At 44.8% G+C, this 15,222-nt stretch overlaps 1 protein-coding gene across 2 annotated transcripts in view; it reads left to right on the top strand.

Annotated features, from left to right (window-relative positions):
* AKT1 (AKT serine/threonine kinase 1) overlaps positions 1–15,222 on the top strand; it is a 120,859-nt gene that overhangs the window by 79,194 nt on the left and 26,443 nt on the right. For both annotated transcript variants that reach the window (XM_081193198.1, XM_081193197.1), the window contains exons 3-5: positions 5,927–6,055; positions 11,679–11,790; positions 14,133–14,280. In XM_081193198.1, coding sequence (XP_081049324.1) covers positions 5,927–6,055; positions 11,679–11,790; positions 14,133–14,280 — 389 coding nt within the window. The remainder of the gene's footprint in view (positions 1–5,926; positions 6,056–11,678; positions 11,791–14,132; positions 14,281–15,222) is intronic.

The raw sequence follows: 15,222 nt of genomic DNA, 5'->3' as shown, positions 1-15,222 counted from the left end.
CACTTTTTAATAAGTTAAATAAAGATAATCTGCACACACACACACACACACACACACACACACACACATTTGCAAGGTTTGCTATTTTGTGTGTTTTCTTCATTCTGTTCCTAATATTTTGAATATTTGTAGAATTCTGGGGGGTTTTTTTGTTTTGCTTTGCTTCTTCTTGGCTTCTTTGGTCTGGATCAGGCCAGGGGCCATCTAAGTCCACCATTCCATTCTCACAGCGGCCAATCAGATGCCACAATGGGAAACCTGCAAGCGGGACCTGAGCATCTGAGCCAGCCAGACCATGAGGCAGTCTGAGGCAGCTGCTTCAGGTGGCAGAACACCAAGAGGCAGCATCCTGCCAGCGCCAGAGAAGCGGCAGCTTCTGTCAAGGTCTTGCAAGATCTCCTGTGCTCCACCATCAGATAATTTAAGGCAGGCATAGGCAAACTCAGCCCTCCAGATGTTTTGGGACTACAATTCCCATCACCCCTGACCACTGGTCCTGTTAGCTAGGGATGATGGGAGTTGTAGTCCCAAAACATCTGGAGGGCCGAGTTTGCCTATGCCTGATTTAAGGCGGCGTTTCTCAAACTTGGGTCCATAGCTGTTGTAGCCCCTGACCACTGGTCCTGCTAGCTAGGGATGATGGAAGTTGTAGTTCAGGCTTCCTCAAACTCAGCCCTCCAGATGTTTTGGCCTACAACTCCCATGATCCCTAGCTAGCAGGACCAGTGGTCAGGGATGATGGGAATTGTAGTCTCAAAACATCTGGAGGGCCGAGTTTGAGGAAGCCTGTTGTAGTCCAACCACAGCTGCCACCCAGGTTTGAGGAGTATTGCTTTACGGAGCAGCAGTGATGCTCTGAAATGTGGCGGGGAGGAGGCAAACTGCACATTACATTAAGAAAAATCATGTTGAACTTTGGTCACTATCTTCTTCAAGGAAAAAAAGTATAATCCAGACCTGGAACACGGTTCATGGGGAGAGTGGATTTACCTCTTTCCTCCCTTCAGCAGCTTCCTGCTCAACATCTGCTTCCTCAACTGTTCTTTCTGCTTCTGCTGTTTACAGTAAATAACACCTTTGGGGAGCACATAGCCAGGGGCTGATTCTGGGACGTGGAAGGACTATCCTTCTACAAAAAGGAGTGTGCGACCCGTATTAAAAGCATGTACTTTTAAAAAGGGTGCTTAGTATAGTGTGTTAGCCTGGCCCTGGAAGGTCAGGTTGGTGTATTGTTTAAAGCCGACTGTTAGTTTGAGAAAACAGCAGGCTAATTAGTGAAATAAACCATTGTTTTAAAACACTTGCACTGCAAAATGTAAATGGAAAAAAAAAATCTCCACTTGTCACTATGAAAAATGACAATAGCAGAAAAATAATATGTAGGACATCTGCTGTGGTTTTTTCCCCCTTTTCTTTTTTCTTCTTCTGAAGGCAGGGTTTTAAAATGCACTCCAGGCAAATGATGGTAGAATTCGAAAGTTAAATTGCAAGCTGGTCAAGAAGAAAAACGGAGCTGTTTTAACATTTTTTTTAATGAGATCTTTTTTGGTAGTTAGCACCATGCGTAAAAGGTCTAAAACCTTACCTGATATATGGAAACAGTTTTTTTTAAAAAAGGATCTCTTGTTGGTTTCAATGTGAACATTCTGTGCAAAATCACAAAATGCCAAAGCCAGGTATCTGAGCATTGGAAATAAAACGCTAAAGTGATTCTGTCTTTGGCATTTCTGGATTTTAGTTTGCTGCGTTCATACGAGGCGCCGCTTCGAGGGGAGTTCACATCTATTGTACTGGCCATATCTATTGTGCATAAGCCAGTTGCATCCTTGCTGGAAGTCCTGGTCGCCTGTTTGTGAAGGGAATAAGGGGGAGAAAATGCATTGTTCCACCTCCCACTTCCAAACCCCAAACACAGTTCAGCACTATTGCTGTTATTGATTATCTGGCCAGGCACTCAGAGCCCCACTAGTTGGGTCAACGTAGAAAAGATATGTGCAGCACCGCTTTGCATAAATAAATTTCTATCAAGTGAGGAATACAGGCAGAAAAAAAAGCTCTGCAGGTGCTGCTCACCTTCAGTCCAGAGATCATTGTTTTCATTCCTATATTCTTGTGGTTGGGGGTACACTAGTGGGAGTTGCAACGAAAGGTTGGCAATGTGGAATGTTCACTGTTCAGGATTCCAGCTAGCAAGCTCTGCCTTTTCCCAGGATACTCCGTTCTATTACCCCTTCTTCCCCAAGCGTTTCATTTCCCCGAAACAGTCACGAGCTTTCTGCAACCATTGAGCATGCTCAGTTCTCACTGAGCTGTTTTTTTAAAAAATTAATCTTTATTGGTTTAAATCAACACTTACACACACAACAAAAGCTTGAGAAAAGAAAAACAAGACAAAAGCACAATACATCTCTTACAATCAAAAAACCAATAGAACAATATGTCACAAATTCACAGAAATGTTCTGTCAACTTCCAGCTTCCTTGATATGAGTTTTTTGTTTTCTTAATTACTTGCCTCTATTTTTCAATAAACTTTATTCTTATTAAATCTTCTTTGACTTCATTATACCTTAATCAGTTCCGAGAGTTATTCGAAGCATTCTAAAGTTTTTATACTGCGACACTGTTCTTTTAAATTTTGTCTCTAGATTTCCCATTCCCTCTTGAACTTTTGGGTTCAATAATCTCTGATCTTTCCAACATATATGCTAGTTCCATGTATTCAAGCATTTTTACTTGCCATTCCTCTTTTGGTGGAGTTTTATCTCCTTTCCATCCCCTGGCAGTCAGCATCCTCGCTGCCATTGTTGCATACAAAAAGATCCTTCGCTTCTCCCTTGGGATGTCTGGTGCCATTATGCCTAATAGGAAGCCTTCAGGTTTTTTATTCAACACTATTTTGAACAGTTTTAAAAAATTTATTGTATATAAGTTCCCAAAGGCTCTTTTTTTTTTTTTTGCAACCCCACCACATGTGGTCTTTTTGGACTCTCCACCCTATCAGTTTCTGCACTTTGAGGTTTTCCCCAGACCTGATACTACCCCCAGCCCCTTGTGTGAGGGTGGCTCCATTAGGGACACATACTTGGAACGTGAGTTCACTGTTGGTACTATAGGGCAGGGATGCCCAACAGGTCGATCGTGGGCTCCTTTTCCTTTGCTTTTGCCTCAGAGTGCTCGGCCCAGGCCCATCGCCCCTCCCTGCCGTTTTCCCTGATCTCTGGAACAGAAGACGGGAGTTTCTGCTGTGAGGCAGATCCCAATAAAATGGGGGATAAAATGGAGCACTGCCCCTCTCTAAAAAAAAGCTCAACAACTTTTTGACCTGAACCCCAATAAAAGGGGGGTAGATCACTTCCAGTTTTTAACTCTGTGAGTAGATCGCAGTCTTCTGGAAGTTGGCCTCCCCTGGTTGGGGGATAATATGGGGTGTTATGGGAGGGGTAGTACCTTTGGTGGGGGACACACCATTCTCCTTTTGGAGTACAGTCATAGTAAAGGTAAAGGACCCCTGACCATTAGGTCCAGTCGTGACCGACTCTGGGGTTGCGGCGCTCATCCTACACAAATCCAGAGTGAAGTTCCTAAGACGGTTGGATGGTGTCTTGTACGTCTCCTTCCGGCAGCTCCTGCAGCCAAGCTGGTGCCAGACGTATTGATCTGCTTTCCTTTGGACACATCTGCGAGGTCGAGAGGGGGGTCTTGTTGGCTGGGCAGCCCAGGACCCTCCATACACATGTACTGCCTGGGCTTGCACTCCAGGGAGGTCACTTTGGTGCTGCTAATGCAGCTGTTTGACTTTAGGGAAGCCTTTAATGTTTAATAGGTTATTGTATTTTAGTGTTTGGTTGGAAAACGCCCAGAGTGGCTGGGGAAACCCAGCCAGATGGGCGAGGTATAAATAAATTATTATTATTATTATTATTATTATTATTATTATTATTATTATTATTATTAATTTAACCCCCCCTAGAGGCACACTCCATTGTCTCTCGAGACAGACAGATTCCAGCAACAATTGGTGTATGGGTAGAATTTCTCTTGGAATCTGGTTTCTAGTCCAGTTGTCTGGACTCCCAAGGTGGTTAAATACTTTCATTTTTAAATGCACAAAGTAAACGTCGTTTCTTTCTATTTTTGTTGAAATTGCGTTAAAAAAACACCTTTAAACATAGCAGCTGTTTTATTTCTTTTCTCTTTGTCCGGCGCCTCACTGCTTACAGGTGTTTTTTTGGCAATAACTCACGGTAGTTGTAGCAGTAGTACTTTTTTAAAAAAATAAGCTGCTTTAAATAGAGATCTGAGTTTTGGGAAATAAGCATGGCCTGTGATCAAGAACACTGAGAGTAAAGATTACTTTTCAGTGTTAGGAAAGGACCGTGGGGAGAACGCCATCTTTTTCAAGTCAAGCGTCGCAATTAAGGGATCAGATAGGTGACTTATTGCATTTATTATTATGGGCTGTGATGCTGAGTGGGGGGAAATGCGCACACAGCTTTCCTCTCTGCTTGGAAAGTGAATCTCTAGAAGCTCTGAACAGTTTTAGGACAAGTTGTGATTGCTGTGATTTGTGATTCCCAAAGTCATTTTTATTCTTATTTATTTATTACTCTGAAGTAGTTAATATATATATATATATATATATATATATATATATATATATATATATAGGGGAGGGGGATGTTGAAACGGGTCTGCATTCCGAAAACTTGGGGAGTTGTCAACAAATCTTTGTTTTTCTCGCTGCTTTACAAGTCCTCCATCTCCCCAATCCCATAATTGTTAGTATAAGAAACGAAACAGGCATCAAGTTATGCAGCTGCAGAAGAAAAGCTAACTGCAGGTGCATTTGCAACTTGCAGAAGAAGTTAATGAAAACTTATCCCATTATAAAAATGGGTTGGCCTTTTAATGTGCCGCAAGATTCTTCCTTGTTCTGTACCTGCCTTAACAACAACAACAACAACAACAACAACAACAACAACAACAACAACAACAATTTATTTATTTATTTATACCCCTCCCATCTGGCTGGGCTTCCGCAGCCACTCTGGGCCGCTTCCAACAAAATATTAAAACACAGTAATGCATCAAAAATGCTTTCTAGCAAAACGCTCTGTGACTGTGTGGAGGGAGGCCCCCTATGGGTCACACTGTGTCATTGCACACAACTGCAGGTTTCCTGTTGGCATGAGCAGTCACTCAGTGTGCTAGGTAAGCTTGGGGGACATGTTTCGCCTTCGCTGCAATTCCCTGCTGCATTTGGGGATATAGCTTATGGTTACCAGATGTCCCCGTTTCCCAGGGACAGTCCCCGGATTTACAAATCGGTCCCCATACAAAATTCTATCATTCCTACTGAAGTTGAAAAGTGTCCCTGGATTCATTGGAAAAAATCTGGTAACCTTAATATAGCTCTTGCCCCAAAACAACAGGATAAGTGAACTAAAGGATAATTTAACTATTAAGTTACGTGGCGTAGTCTGGGTTCACCATCAAGTTGGTGGTGCTGCTTTTCCTTTCTTAGTAGATTTGTATTCTTCTTTTCAACACAGGGCAGCTGGTTTGCATCCACTGTTAGTCCCTGTGTAGGGTGGACTATTTGAAATTTCTGCATGTGGCTAACTTGGTTTCATTTCACAGGTCTACTCAGGAACTTTGGTAGGTGCAAACCACACTGTTCACCTGCAGCAAGCCTTTTGGCTTCAGCGAAGTATTTTTTTCATTGGGCATTTTAAATTAGATTATCTGATTTCCACGTTTCATTTTAACCAGTTAAATCTTACGAGTCTCCATTGCAACCTCATCCTTATGCACTGCTTAAAAACTGTGGTGCCAAGTGGTGTAGAAAAGGTTGGAACGAAACGAATATGATTATCCACATTTACCGGGCACTGTTTTGTTTTTCTTCACATCAACCTTTGCAGGGGAGTACATTAAAACATGGAGGCCAAGGTATTTCCTGTTGAAAAATGATGGAACGTTCATCGGCTACAAGGAGCGGCCGCAAGATGTGGACCAGAGAGAATCCCCCTTAAATAACTTTTCTGTGGCTCGTGAGTATTTTCTCAACAACCATCCTTTTACTGTTTCTTGCTTGCTTACTAAAACTTATTTGAAGCGTAATTTATCTGATTTGATGGTCTGTGGGGTTTGTAGCAGACTTGGTACCATGGGCATATTTAATTTATTTAGTTATACAGTCGTACCTTGGATCCCGAATGCCTTGTGAGTCAAACGTTTTGGCTCCCAAACGCTGCAAACTCGGAAGTGAGTGTTCCAGTTTGCAAATGTTCTTTGGAACGTCTGATGCAGCTTCCGATTGGCTGCAGGAGCTTCCTGCAGCCAATCAGAAGCCGCACTGGTTTCCGAACTTTTTGGAAGTCAAATGGACTTCCGGAATGGATTCTGTTTGACTTCCAAGGTACCACTGTATTTGTCACCCCACATAATGGGACTGTGTCATCTCTCAGTTGCTGCTTTGAGGATTGTTGTTGTTTCACAATCAAGTGGTATATAAATTTTATGAATTATTATTTTTAATTTATTTTTTTAAAAAAACAACAACGTGCACACCAGTGAGCAAGGGCTTCTTTCCAGCTGACAAACCAAAAAGTCAAGAGAGACATAACAAAAACTCCTGGGATTTTGCCCATTATTTTGTGCTTCTGAAAGCAGCCTGGTGTCCCAACTGCCTTCTCTGCATCATTCCTGCATCTCCCCCAGTTGTCTTAGAAAACCCTCTAGTGACAAATCGGAGATTGGAGGATCCTTTCTTGCTGATCTCAGTGTCATCAAAGGGGGAGCCAGTTTGACACCTCCACTGCATGAAAAGTTTCTCTCTCTCCCTCTCCCTCTCCCTTTCATTTTAAGTGTTTGGAGGCAGAGTAAATATTTTGACATTCTAGGAAGTCCCTTCTATAATGCCTGGTGCCTGTTACCCTCACAACAACAATTTGCATATGAATGCCTGGTTGTCTGTTCACATCAGCAACACTTTGTACTGTCCAACCTACCCTTCAAAGATCCAACCAACACAAACAAGTAATAGTTTTAGCATTTACAGTGGTACCTCGCAAGACGAATGCCTCGCAAGATGAAAAACGCGCAAGACGAAAGAGTTTTCCGTTTTTTGAGTCGTTCCGCAAGACGAATTTCCCTATGGGCTTGCTTCGCAAGATGAAACGTCTTGCGAGTTCTTGCGATTTTGTTTCCTTTTTCTTAAAGCCGCTAAGCCGCTAATAGCCATGCTTCGCAAGACGAAAAAACCGCAAGACGAAGAGACTCGCGGAACAGATTAATTTCGTCTTGCGAGGCACCACTGTAACTCCTTTCCACGGGGAAATGGCAGGTGAGGAATAGGGGTGGGGGTAAGTTTGGGTTGGTGTGTTTTTTGTTTGTTTTTGGTTTCTGGTTGTTTTTTTCCAGAATAGGCAATTAGGGACCAGACTGATCCCTTAAGAAAAGTGGCGTAAGTTTGCATCTCGATGTACTGAAAAAACATCACCATCATCATAATTAATTATGTATATGCCACCCTTCTGACTGGGGTGCCTCAGCCAGTCTGTGCGGCTTCCAGCAAATAGGAAAAACATAATAAAACATCAAACATTAAAAACTACGCTATACAGGGCTGTTTTCACATGTCTTCTAAAAGGCAGATAGTTGTTTATTTCCTTGACATCTGGTAGGAAGGCTTTCCACAGGGCGGGCGCCACTACTAAGAAGGCCCCCTGCCTGGCTCCCTGCAACCTCACTTCTCACAGTGAGGGAACCGCCAGAAGGCCCTCGGAGCTGGACCTCAGTGTCCGGGCTGAACGATGGGGGTGGAGACGCTCCTTCAGGTATACAGGGCCGAGGCCATTTGGGGCTTTAAAGGTCAGCACCAACACTTTGAATTGCGCTTGGAAACGTAACACAACTGCATTGCAAAGAGCTTGTTGGGAACATCCTGGTATCAGTATACGCCATCCTTAGCGGCTGTTGGGGTTCAGGTAGTTAGTTCCCCTTCTCGTCCTGGTGTGCCAAGCTGTAGCCTTACCTGGAAACTGCAGCTGGAAAGCTGCTAGCTATTTAAAAACAAAATCACGCCATGTCTCAGAATGCCCGATGTAGCATCATCCCAGGAACATTGGAAAGAGCCCTGCTGGATCAGGCCAAGGGCCCACCTAATCCACCATCCTGTTCTCACTGTGGCCAACTGGATTCCGATGTGAAGCCCAGGAGAAGGTTCATTTGGTGTCTTAACGCAGGCCTGTCCTAACTCACACTTCCAGAAACAACACAGCCATCCTTCGGAATCCCCAGTGCATTGCAAGTTTCCTTACTGCCAGTGCTGTTTAATTGGGTGGGGTGAGGCTGTAGTTCAGGAAGCACAACGAAGTGGCATAATTCCACCCCCCCTCTCTTTTTTTTCTTTTAAAGTACCGTGCAAGTTTTCAAACGAAGCTTTCTCCCCTTCTTGATGCGTTCTGTAATGATTGAGCAGGGTAATTAGACAGCATATTGTTCACTAAACAAAACATTTCTGCGTGACATACTTGAATTATAGTGGTTATTAACTGACAAATCTCTATTATTCATCTTGCTGTGTGCTTTTAAGGACTGCTGGATCAGCAAGCTTAGCAAATATCAACGGGGCAGCGCTGATTTAGAGGAAACGTGTCGATTCTAAATGGCCTCATTCCTTTCCTTGTATCGAAAAGCAATAATAGGGTGTCATACTTGAGGTCAGAATAATTTCGACTGCTGCCGCATTTTCCTCCTCCTGTCTTGCTCTCCACACTTTTGCCAAGGCATGTTTTAGTCCAAGCTGGGATCGGCAGTGGCTGATTAATCTTGGCTTTTGTGTCTTCACCCCCCCCCCAAAAAAATGCCAAATAGCAGGGGGTGGGAGTGCCTAATGTCTTGTCTCCATAGTTGCCTTCGCTAGCTCTGGTGCTCTTCGGATATTTTGGACTACAGCTGTTCTGCCTGTGGCTGATGGGAGTTGTAGTCCAAACCAGAGAACGCTGCCCTAGCAGGTGCCATCTGTCTTTGCACCTGGGAAAATGGCCGCCTCGTTTCTCCATCAAGCCAAGGAAGAAAACAAATGCAAGGGATTGGTTCGTCGCAGAATTCTCCCAAGCCCTGATTGGGCAGTAGTAGACTTGGGGCATTGAGAGCCCCAAGCTGGCTGTAGATGGACCAACAGTCAAAGCAGAGGCTTTCAACCTTTTTGAGTCCACAGCTCCCTTGACTAACTACATCCTTTCTGTGGCCCCCCTGTGGGGCTCAGGAGCCCAGTTATGCCACCTGAAGAGCTGGCAACCTCTCACTCCTTTTCGAACACTCCCTTGTGGGGTGTTACCTCAGCCTCCCCTCCTTTTCCCTCTCCTTGGGAGTCCTCCGGGCAGCTGCTGCTGCCACCCCTGGTCTCTGAGCTGCCTCCCCCCCGCCCCAAAGAGAGCTGCCTCCCAGAGGCACCATTCGCCTGCAGAGCTTGTAGCCAGGGCTGCTGCAACAAACAGCTGTGCAAGCCTTTGGGAGGCAGAGACGCAAGAGGACATCAGAGGAAGGAGGGAAGGGAAGAGGGACAGAGGCCAGTGTTGCCCGCGGCATCCCTGACCATCATTCAAGGCAGCCCAGGGTGGCACGGCACTCTGGTTGAAAACCACTGGTCCAGAGTCAAGAAAACCCTGGAAGGAGATTTGTATGCGCCTCTGTTGAGTGGGTGAGGTGACAGCCACGACTGCAGACTTGTGATGACCAGTGCTTTTCCCCAAGAAAAATAAGTGCCGGAACTCACCATGAGGTTGTTACAGTAAGTCCCAAGGCGACTTGGGGGGCAGGCCTTAACAGATGCTGGTGCCCCTGGTTCTGGTGCAGATCAGTTAAACGCAATGCTTTTTTTCTAGGAAAAGAGGTGCCAGAACTCACTATGAACACCTCCCTTATTCTCTTATAATGGCGCCCACCTAAGAGGTGCTGGTTCTGACACGCTGGAAAAAAGCACAGGTGATGACAGCGCCTCTGGCTCTTCCTGCATTTCCAGTTTTTAACACTCCCAGATTTAGCAGAATTAGGGCATTTGTGTGCTGATCTCACTAAAGCGCGCCTTTCATTCTTCATTACTCATTTAATGCACTTTTAAAACCTAATTGCACTCCCTTTAGTAGGACGCCGTGTAACCTTGGTGTGCCGTGAATGAAAAACTAGATGATCTTGCCATTAAAAAAAAAAAGTACTCGTTGAGAAGCTTCACAATTTCAGCAGCAAATGAGGCATAAACTGTACGGTCCAAAATGCACCATCTAAAGGAGGATGAAAGGGCGGGGTGGGTTGTGGAGAAAACTCAGCCAATGGCAATAAATATTTAATCTAGCTGTAAGTGTGCAAATTAAAAGCTTTTAGTTTTAAAAGCAGGCGTGCTCTTTAAGTTGCCGCACTAATCGAACCACCCTTGGCCAGCGTGTGTGCATGGCACATATCCAAAGAGCTAGCGGTTTGCAAGTTGAGTGAGTTGTATTCTCTTGATAGCGGATTTGTGTTCATATCTTCATGAATACTCTGAGGTTTCAAGCAACACTGTGTAAGCAAGAGTGCTTTCTGGAGCAAAAGTCAATTCAGCGTGTGGTATTAAAATGAAACGGGTGGGGGAATTGTTTAGTATCTTTAAACAACAACAACAAGAAATCTCTTGTTGGCTGCCAGTGACATAGGCACAATGCACAACTTGGAGATCTCACACTCTTTTAAAAAAAATCACTGCACACTACAAGAGAGAGGGTAGGGAACTTCAGAAATGTTTTAAAACCTGCTTTTGGGGGCCGCTCTCGCACAAAGCGGGGTGCAAGAAAAATGAATGGCACAAAAGACAGTATAGATCAATGGGGAGGGGGGTCAACTCAAGGGCCACGTTCTCGGCTGGGCAGCCTTCCAAAGGCCACATGCCAAGGGTATGGTAGAAAGTGCCTGGGCAGTGCCTGACCGAAATGTCATACGCCAGATGGGTGGCTTTGAAAAAAGTGTCCCTTGGAGGCAGACATTTGTAAGGGTCAATGTTTTATTATGTTTTTATATGTGCTGGAAGCCGCCCAGAGTGGCTGGGGAAACCCAGCCAGATGTGCAGGGTATAAATAATAAAATTATTGTTATTTAGTGAATAACGTAACTTTTTGTATCCCTGCCTCCTGATGGGTGGACCCAGGATAAATTGTGCCAGCTCATTTTATACAAGTCGCAGAATCCAGTTTTTCTTGGTGCAGAATTTTAGTTTTGTGAGCACAGAATTCTTTTTTTGTGGTGGCGGGGTGTGTGTGTGTGTGTTGAGGTTAAAGCATGGCACGCGTACAGGCGCCAAATCTTCGCAGAAATCTGGGGCACTTCCTCTGTGCCATGCTAAACTTCTGTCCTGCAGATTGCGGAAAACGTACGACGCCAGCCGATCTTAATCTTTGGCCAGGCAGAATTTCCAGCGGCCGTATTCTGCACTGTCAAGAGTGCAGCATCTTGAAGGCATCCCATCCACCCGGCTGTTCTGTTTGCTCTTCTCAGCCGGCGGCTGCCCCTCTCCCGAAGAGCTACTTGCAGAGATTTCCACGCCTGATTAATCGCAACAGTTTGTTAGATAAGAATAAAGACAAATGATTATTTAAACCTGCTTACGTACCATGACTTCCCTCCCTCGATCTGTGCTAGAGTGCCAGTTGATGAAGACGGAGAGACCCAAACCAAACACATTTATCATCCGGTGCCTGCAGTGGACTACAGTAATTGAAAGAACGTTTCATGTGGAGACTCCGGAGGAGCGGTATGTCTCGTTCAGACTTAAATACAAAGGCAACTTGGAAAAAAGCAGATGTAAACGTTCAGCGTTATTAAGAGCGCGCCTTCTTCTCCAGAGCTTTGCTTTGTTTATGACGAGCTCTGGTGCTGTGGGTTTAAAGAGTCTCATTTCCCACTTGGGTGGGGGTGGATTAGAGGTTCTTGCAGAAGGAACTGATTGGGGTGTGGGTGGGTGTGTACACACATGCACACAACTGGGAGGGAGTCCAGAAATGCTCTCCCCTCCAGGCCCATCTGTTTGGCTCCCTCAGAAGGTGGTGGACTCTCCTTCCTTGTAGGTTTTTAAACAGAGGTTGGGTGGCCACCTGTCACGGGCACTTGAGTTATTTATTATTATTACTATATCCAGTGGTACCTCGGGTTAAGAACTTAATTCGTCCTGGAGGTCCGTTCTTAACCTGAAACTGTTCTTAACCTGAGGCACCACTTTAGCTAATGGGGCCTCCCGCTGCCGCCGCACTGCTGGCATGCAATTTCTGTTCACATCCTGAAGTAAAGTTCTTAACCTGAGGTAATATTTCGGGGTTAGCAGAGTCTGTAACCTGAAGCATCTGTAACCCGAGGTACCACTGTATTAAATTTTTATACCGCCCTATACTCGTAGATATCGGAGCGGTTCACAACGTTAACGCTTCAATATAAAAAGCACAGGATACATGATAAAATTAAGAACAGAAGCAAACCAATAACCCCCTCTTCCACAACACATTTAACAGGGCATCAGACATTCACGAGCCAAAGGCCTGGCTAAAGAGGAACATTTTCACCTGGCACCTAAAGGAATAGAATGAAGGCAGCAGCTGAGCATTCCACAAACAGGGAGCCATAGGTGATATTCCCTGCATTGGTGGGGGGGTTGGACTAGATAACCCACAGGGGCCCCTTCTAATTCTGCAGTTCTCGGATTCTATCAGGTAATGGGCAGGTGGGAGCACTTCTTCAAATTCTCCCCATCTGTACCTCTGCAGAGGTTTGAAGGAGAAATGCAGAGAGGAGTGCGATATGCCTTTCATTTCATTTCATTTTTAGTTTATTTTACAACACATACACGCTTCTCAAACTAAACAAAAAAATAATAATGTCCAATCAAAAAAAGACAAATGAACAAAAAACAAAAATATACAAATAAAACATAACAACGTACGGAAACTTATACAAAACAACTTGACCACGAAATATATGTACACACCATATTTCAACTCTTCTTCCAATTGACTTCCTTCATCCTCAACACGGTTCTCTTTTCAATTTTTGGTAAACTGTCTCCTTTTTAGTTTTTTATTATCCCTTATACTTTCTGTTTTTAACTTAAGCACCATAAATTATTTCAAAGCCTGGAGTGAGGGGTGCTTCACCACCCATTGTCTGATAGGTGGGTGGGAGAGCCTGCGTGGCATAATGACTTGGGAGAGCAGGGTTCAAATCGCCACTCAGCCGCGAAACTCAGTGGGTGACCCTGGGCCAGTCACCATCTCTTCACCTAACCTCTGTTGCGATGCGTCCAAGGGAACGGCGGCAATTGGCAGACCCCCAGCTGGCTCCAGCCCACCGGCTGGCAGCCAGTCGAACTCCAGTCCTCGGTTCTGCATCAAAAGTGCGACTCAGAGATTCAGAAGCCTTTCAGAAGCTGAGCACGCAAGCCAGCAGAGATAACAAACTCTTCGCGACGGAAGGCATATGTAAAGCATATTTACAAGCAGTTTATTCGGCATAGATCAGGACAAAGAAAACATGTCTGCTCTCTTTCATGTCCAAGAGAAGAAGCATAAGCAAAAGCTATACACAAACAGAAGTTCCCAGCAAGCTGTGCTGGAATGTAAACAGGCATGTGACATGCAACAGCTGCACACATCTGTTTAGGTGAAACCGAACATCAATAGCCTAACAACCTCTACCTCGCAGCGTTCTTGTGAGGATGAAATTGGAAGGGGGAGAACCATGTATAACACTTTGAGATCCTTGGAAGAAAAAAGATGCTATATAAATGTAAAAAATAAAGGAATAGCCAGGAGCTTTAAGTTCCATCCTTACCTGCCTCATTCCTGACATCATGTCAGGAATGGGGCATGAAAACTGCCCCACAAGCCAACTAGGGAGAACTGGGTTACCCAAGTGTAGATCTAAGCCAGGTGTGGGAACCTTTGGCCCCCCCAGATGTTGCCAAACTGCAGCTTCATGAGTTTGTGTTTATCCCAGCATTCTTTTCAAAATACCTGGAGCCCACCTGTGTTTTAGCAGCTTTTTAAGCAATGATGGGATATGCTTGTGGTGGGCAGGAATCTGAATTGTGACTGCTTGTTTGTTTAGGGATGAATGGACAAAAGCCATCCAAACCGTAGCAGACAGCCTTAAGAAACAAGAAGAGGAAATAATGGATTTTCGATCTGGTTCGCCCAGTGATAATTCAGGCGCCGAAGAAATGGAAATTTCTATGACAAAGCCAAAACACAAAGTAGTAAGTATTGGGGTTGAGGTGGGTTTTCTCGCCCAAGCACTAACATTCCCTATGGCCTGTGTTGCTACAGAGCCAGAGGTAGCCAACTAGGTGTGCCTTCCTAGTGGTCGGGGAACAACTGAAGAAAAGGCCCATTCTCTTGTGGAGGGGGCACAGGTCGGTTCATATGGCAAGGCAGTCCTGGAGGTATTGCAGTCCTGAGCAGTTTAGGGATTTTTATAGGTCAAAAGCAGCACTTTGAATTGGGCCTGGAAACTAGTTGGCATCTAGTGTAGTCAGGCCAGGATCGGTGTAATATGCTCAAATCTTCTTGCCCCAGCGAGCAACCTGGCTGCTGAATTTTTTTTACATACACGTGTGTGTGTGTGTGTGTGTGTGTGTGTGTGTGAACAATCTTCAGAAACCGCGCCACACACAGCACCGTAATCATTCAGCGTTAAGAAGCATTTTCTTTTGACTTCATGAATTGAGTTCTTTCTCAAGCTGATCCCACTGTTTCGTGAGAGGGCCATTCTTTATCTGTGTCTTCTCGACGGTGGTTGGCAAAGACTCTCCTTTAAGTCTCCACACAAACATACAGGCAACTCCCTATTTAAATGAGGGTTATATTGGGAGCACTATTGGGAAAACCTGCAAGCACCTTCTAAACCTCTGGGAAACCCTTGATAAACCCTTTAAAAAACCAGCAGCACTCCTGGGATTGCACTAGCAAAGGCTCATGGGATTGTCAGACACTTTTTTCATGCTGTTTTTGTCGTTCTCACACTCTTTTGGGGGCCGTTTTTGCCCCTTCAAGTGCCGCTTCTAGGTTTGCAGCAATGCACGCATGTGTGGTTGCGAGCGGCTCAAATGAGCGTAAATGGGGAGTTGCCTGTATATGCACACATACATATATAAATAAAGGATTCCTCAATGTTGTCATTCATTTTGCTTTGTTCAAAT

The sequence above is a fragment of the Podarcis bocagei genome, assembly GCF_964188305.1.
Source record: "Podarcis bocagei genome assembly, chromosome: 1".
In the NCBI taxonomy this organism is placed as follows: domain Eukaryota; kingdom Metazoa; phylum Chordata; class Lepidosauria; order Squamata; family Lacertidae; genus Podarcis; species Podarcis bocagei.
The sequence above is the reverse complement of the archived record's forward strand: the minus strand, read 5'-3'. Positions and strand labels throughout refer to the sequence as shown.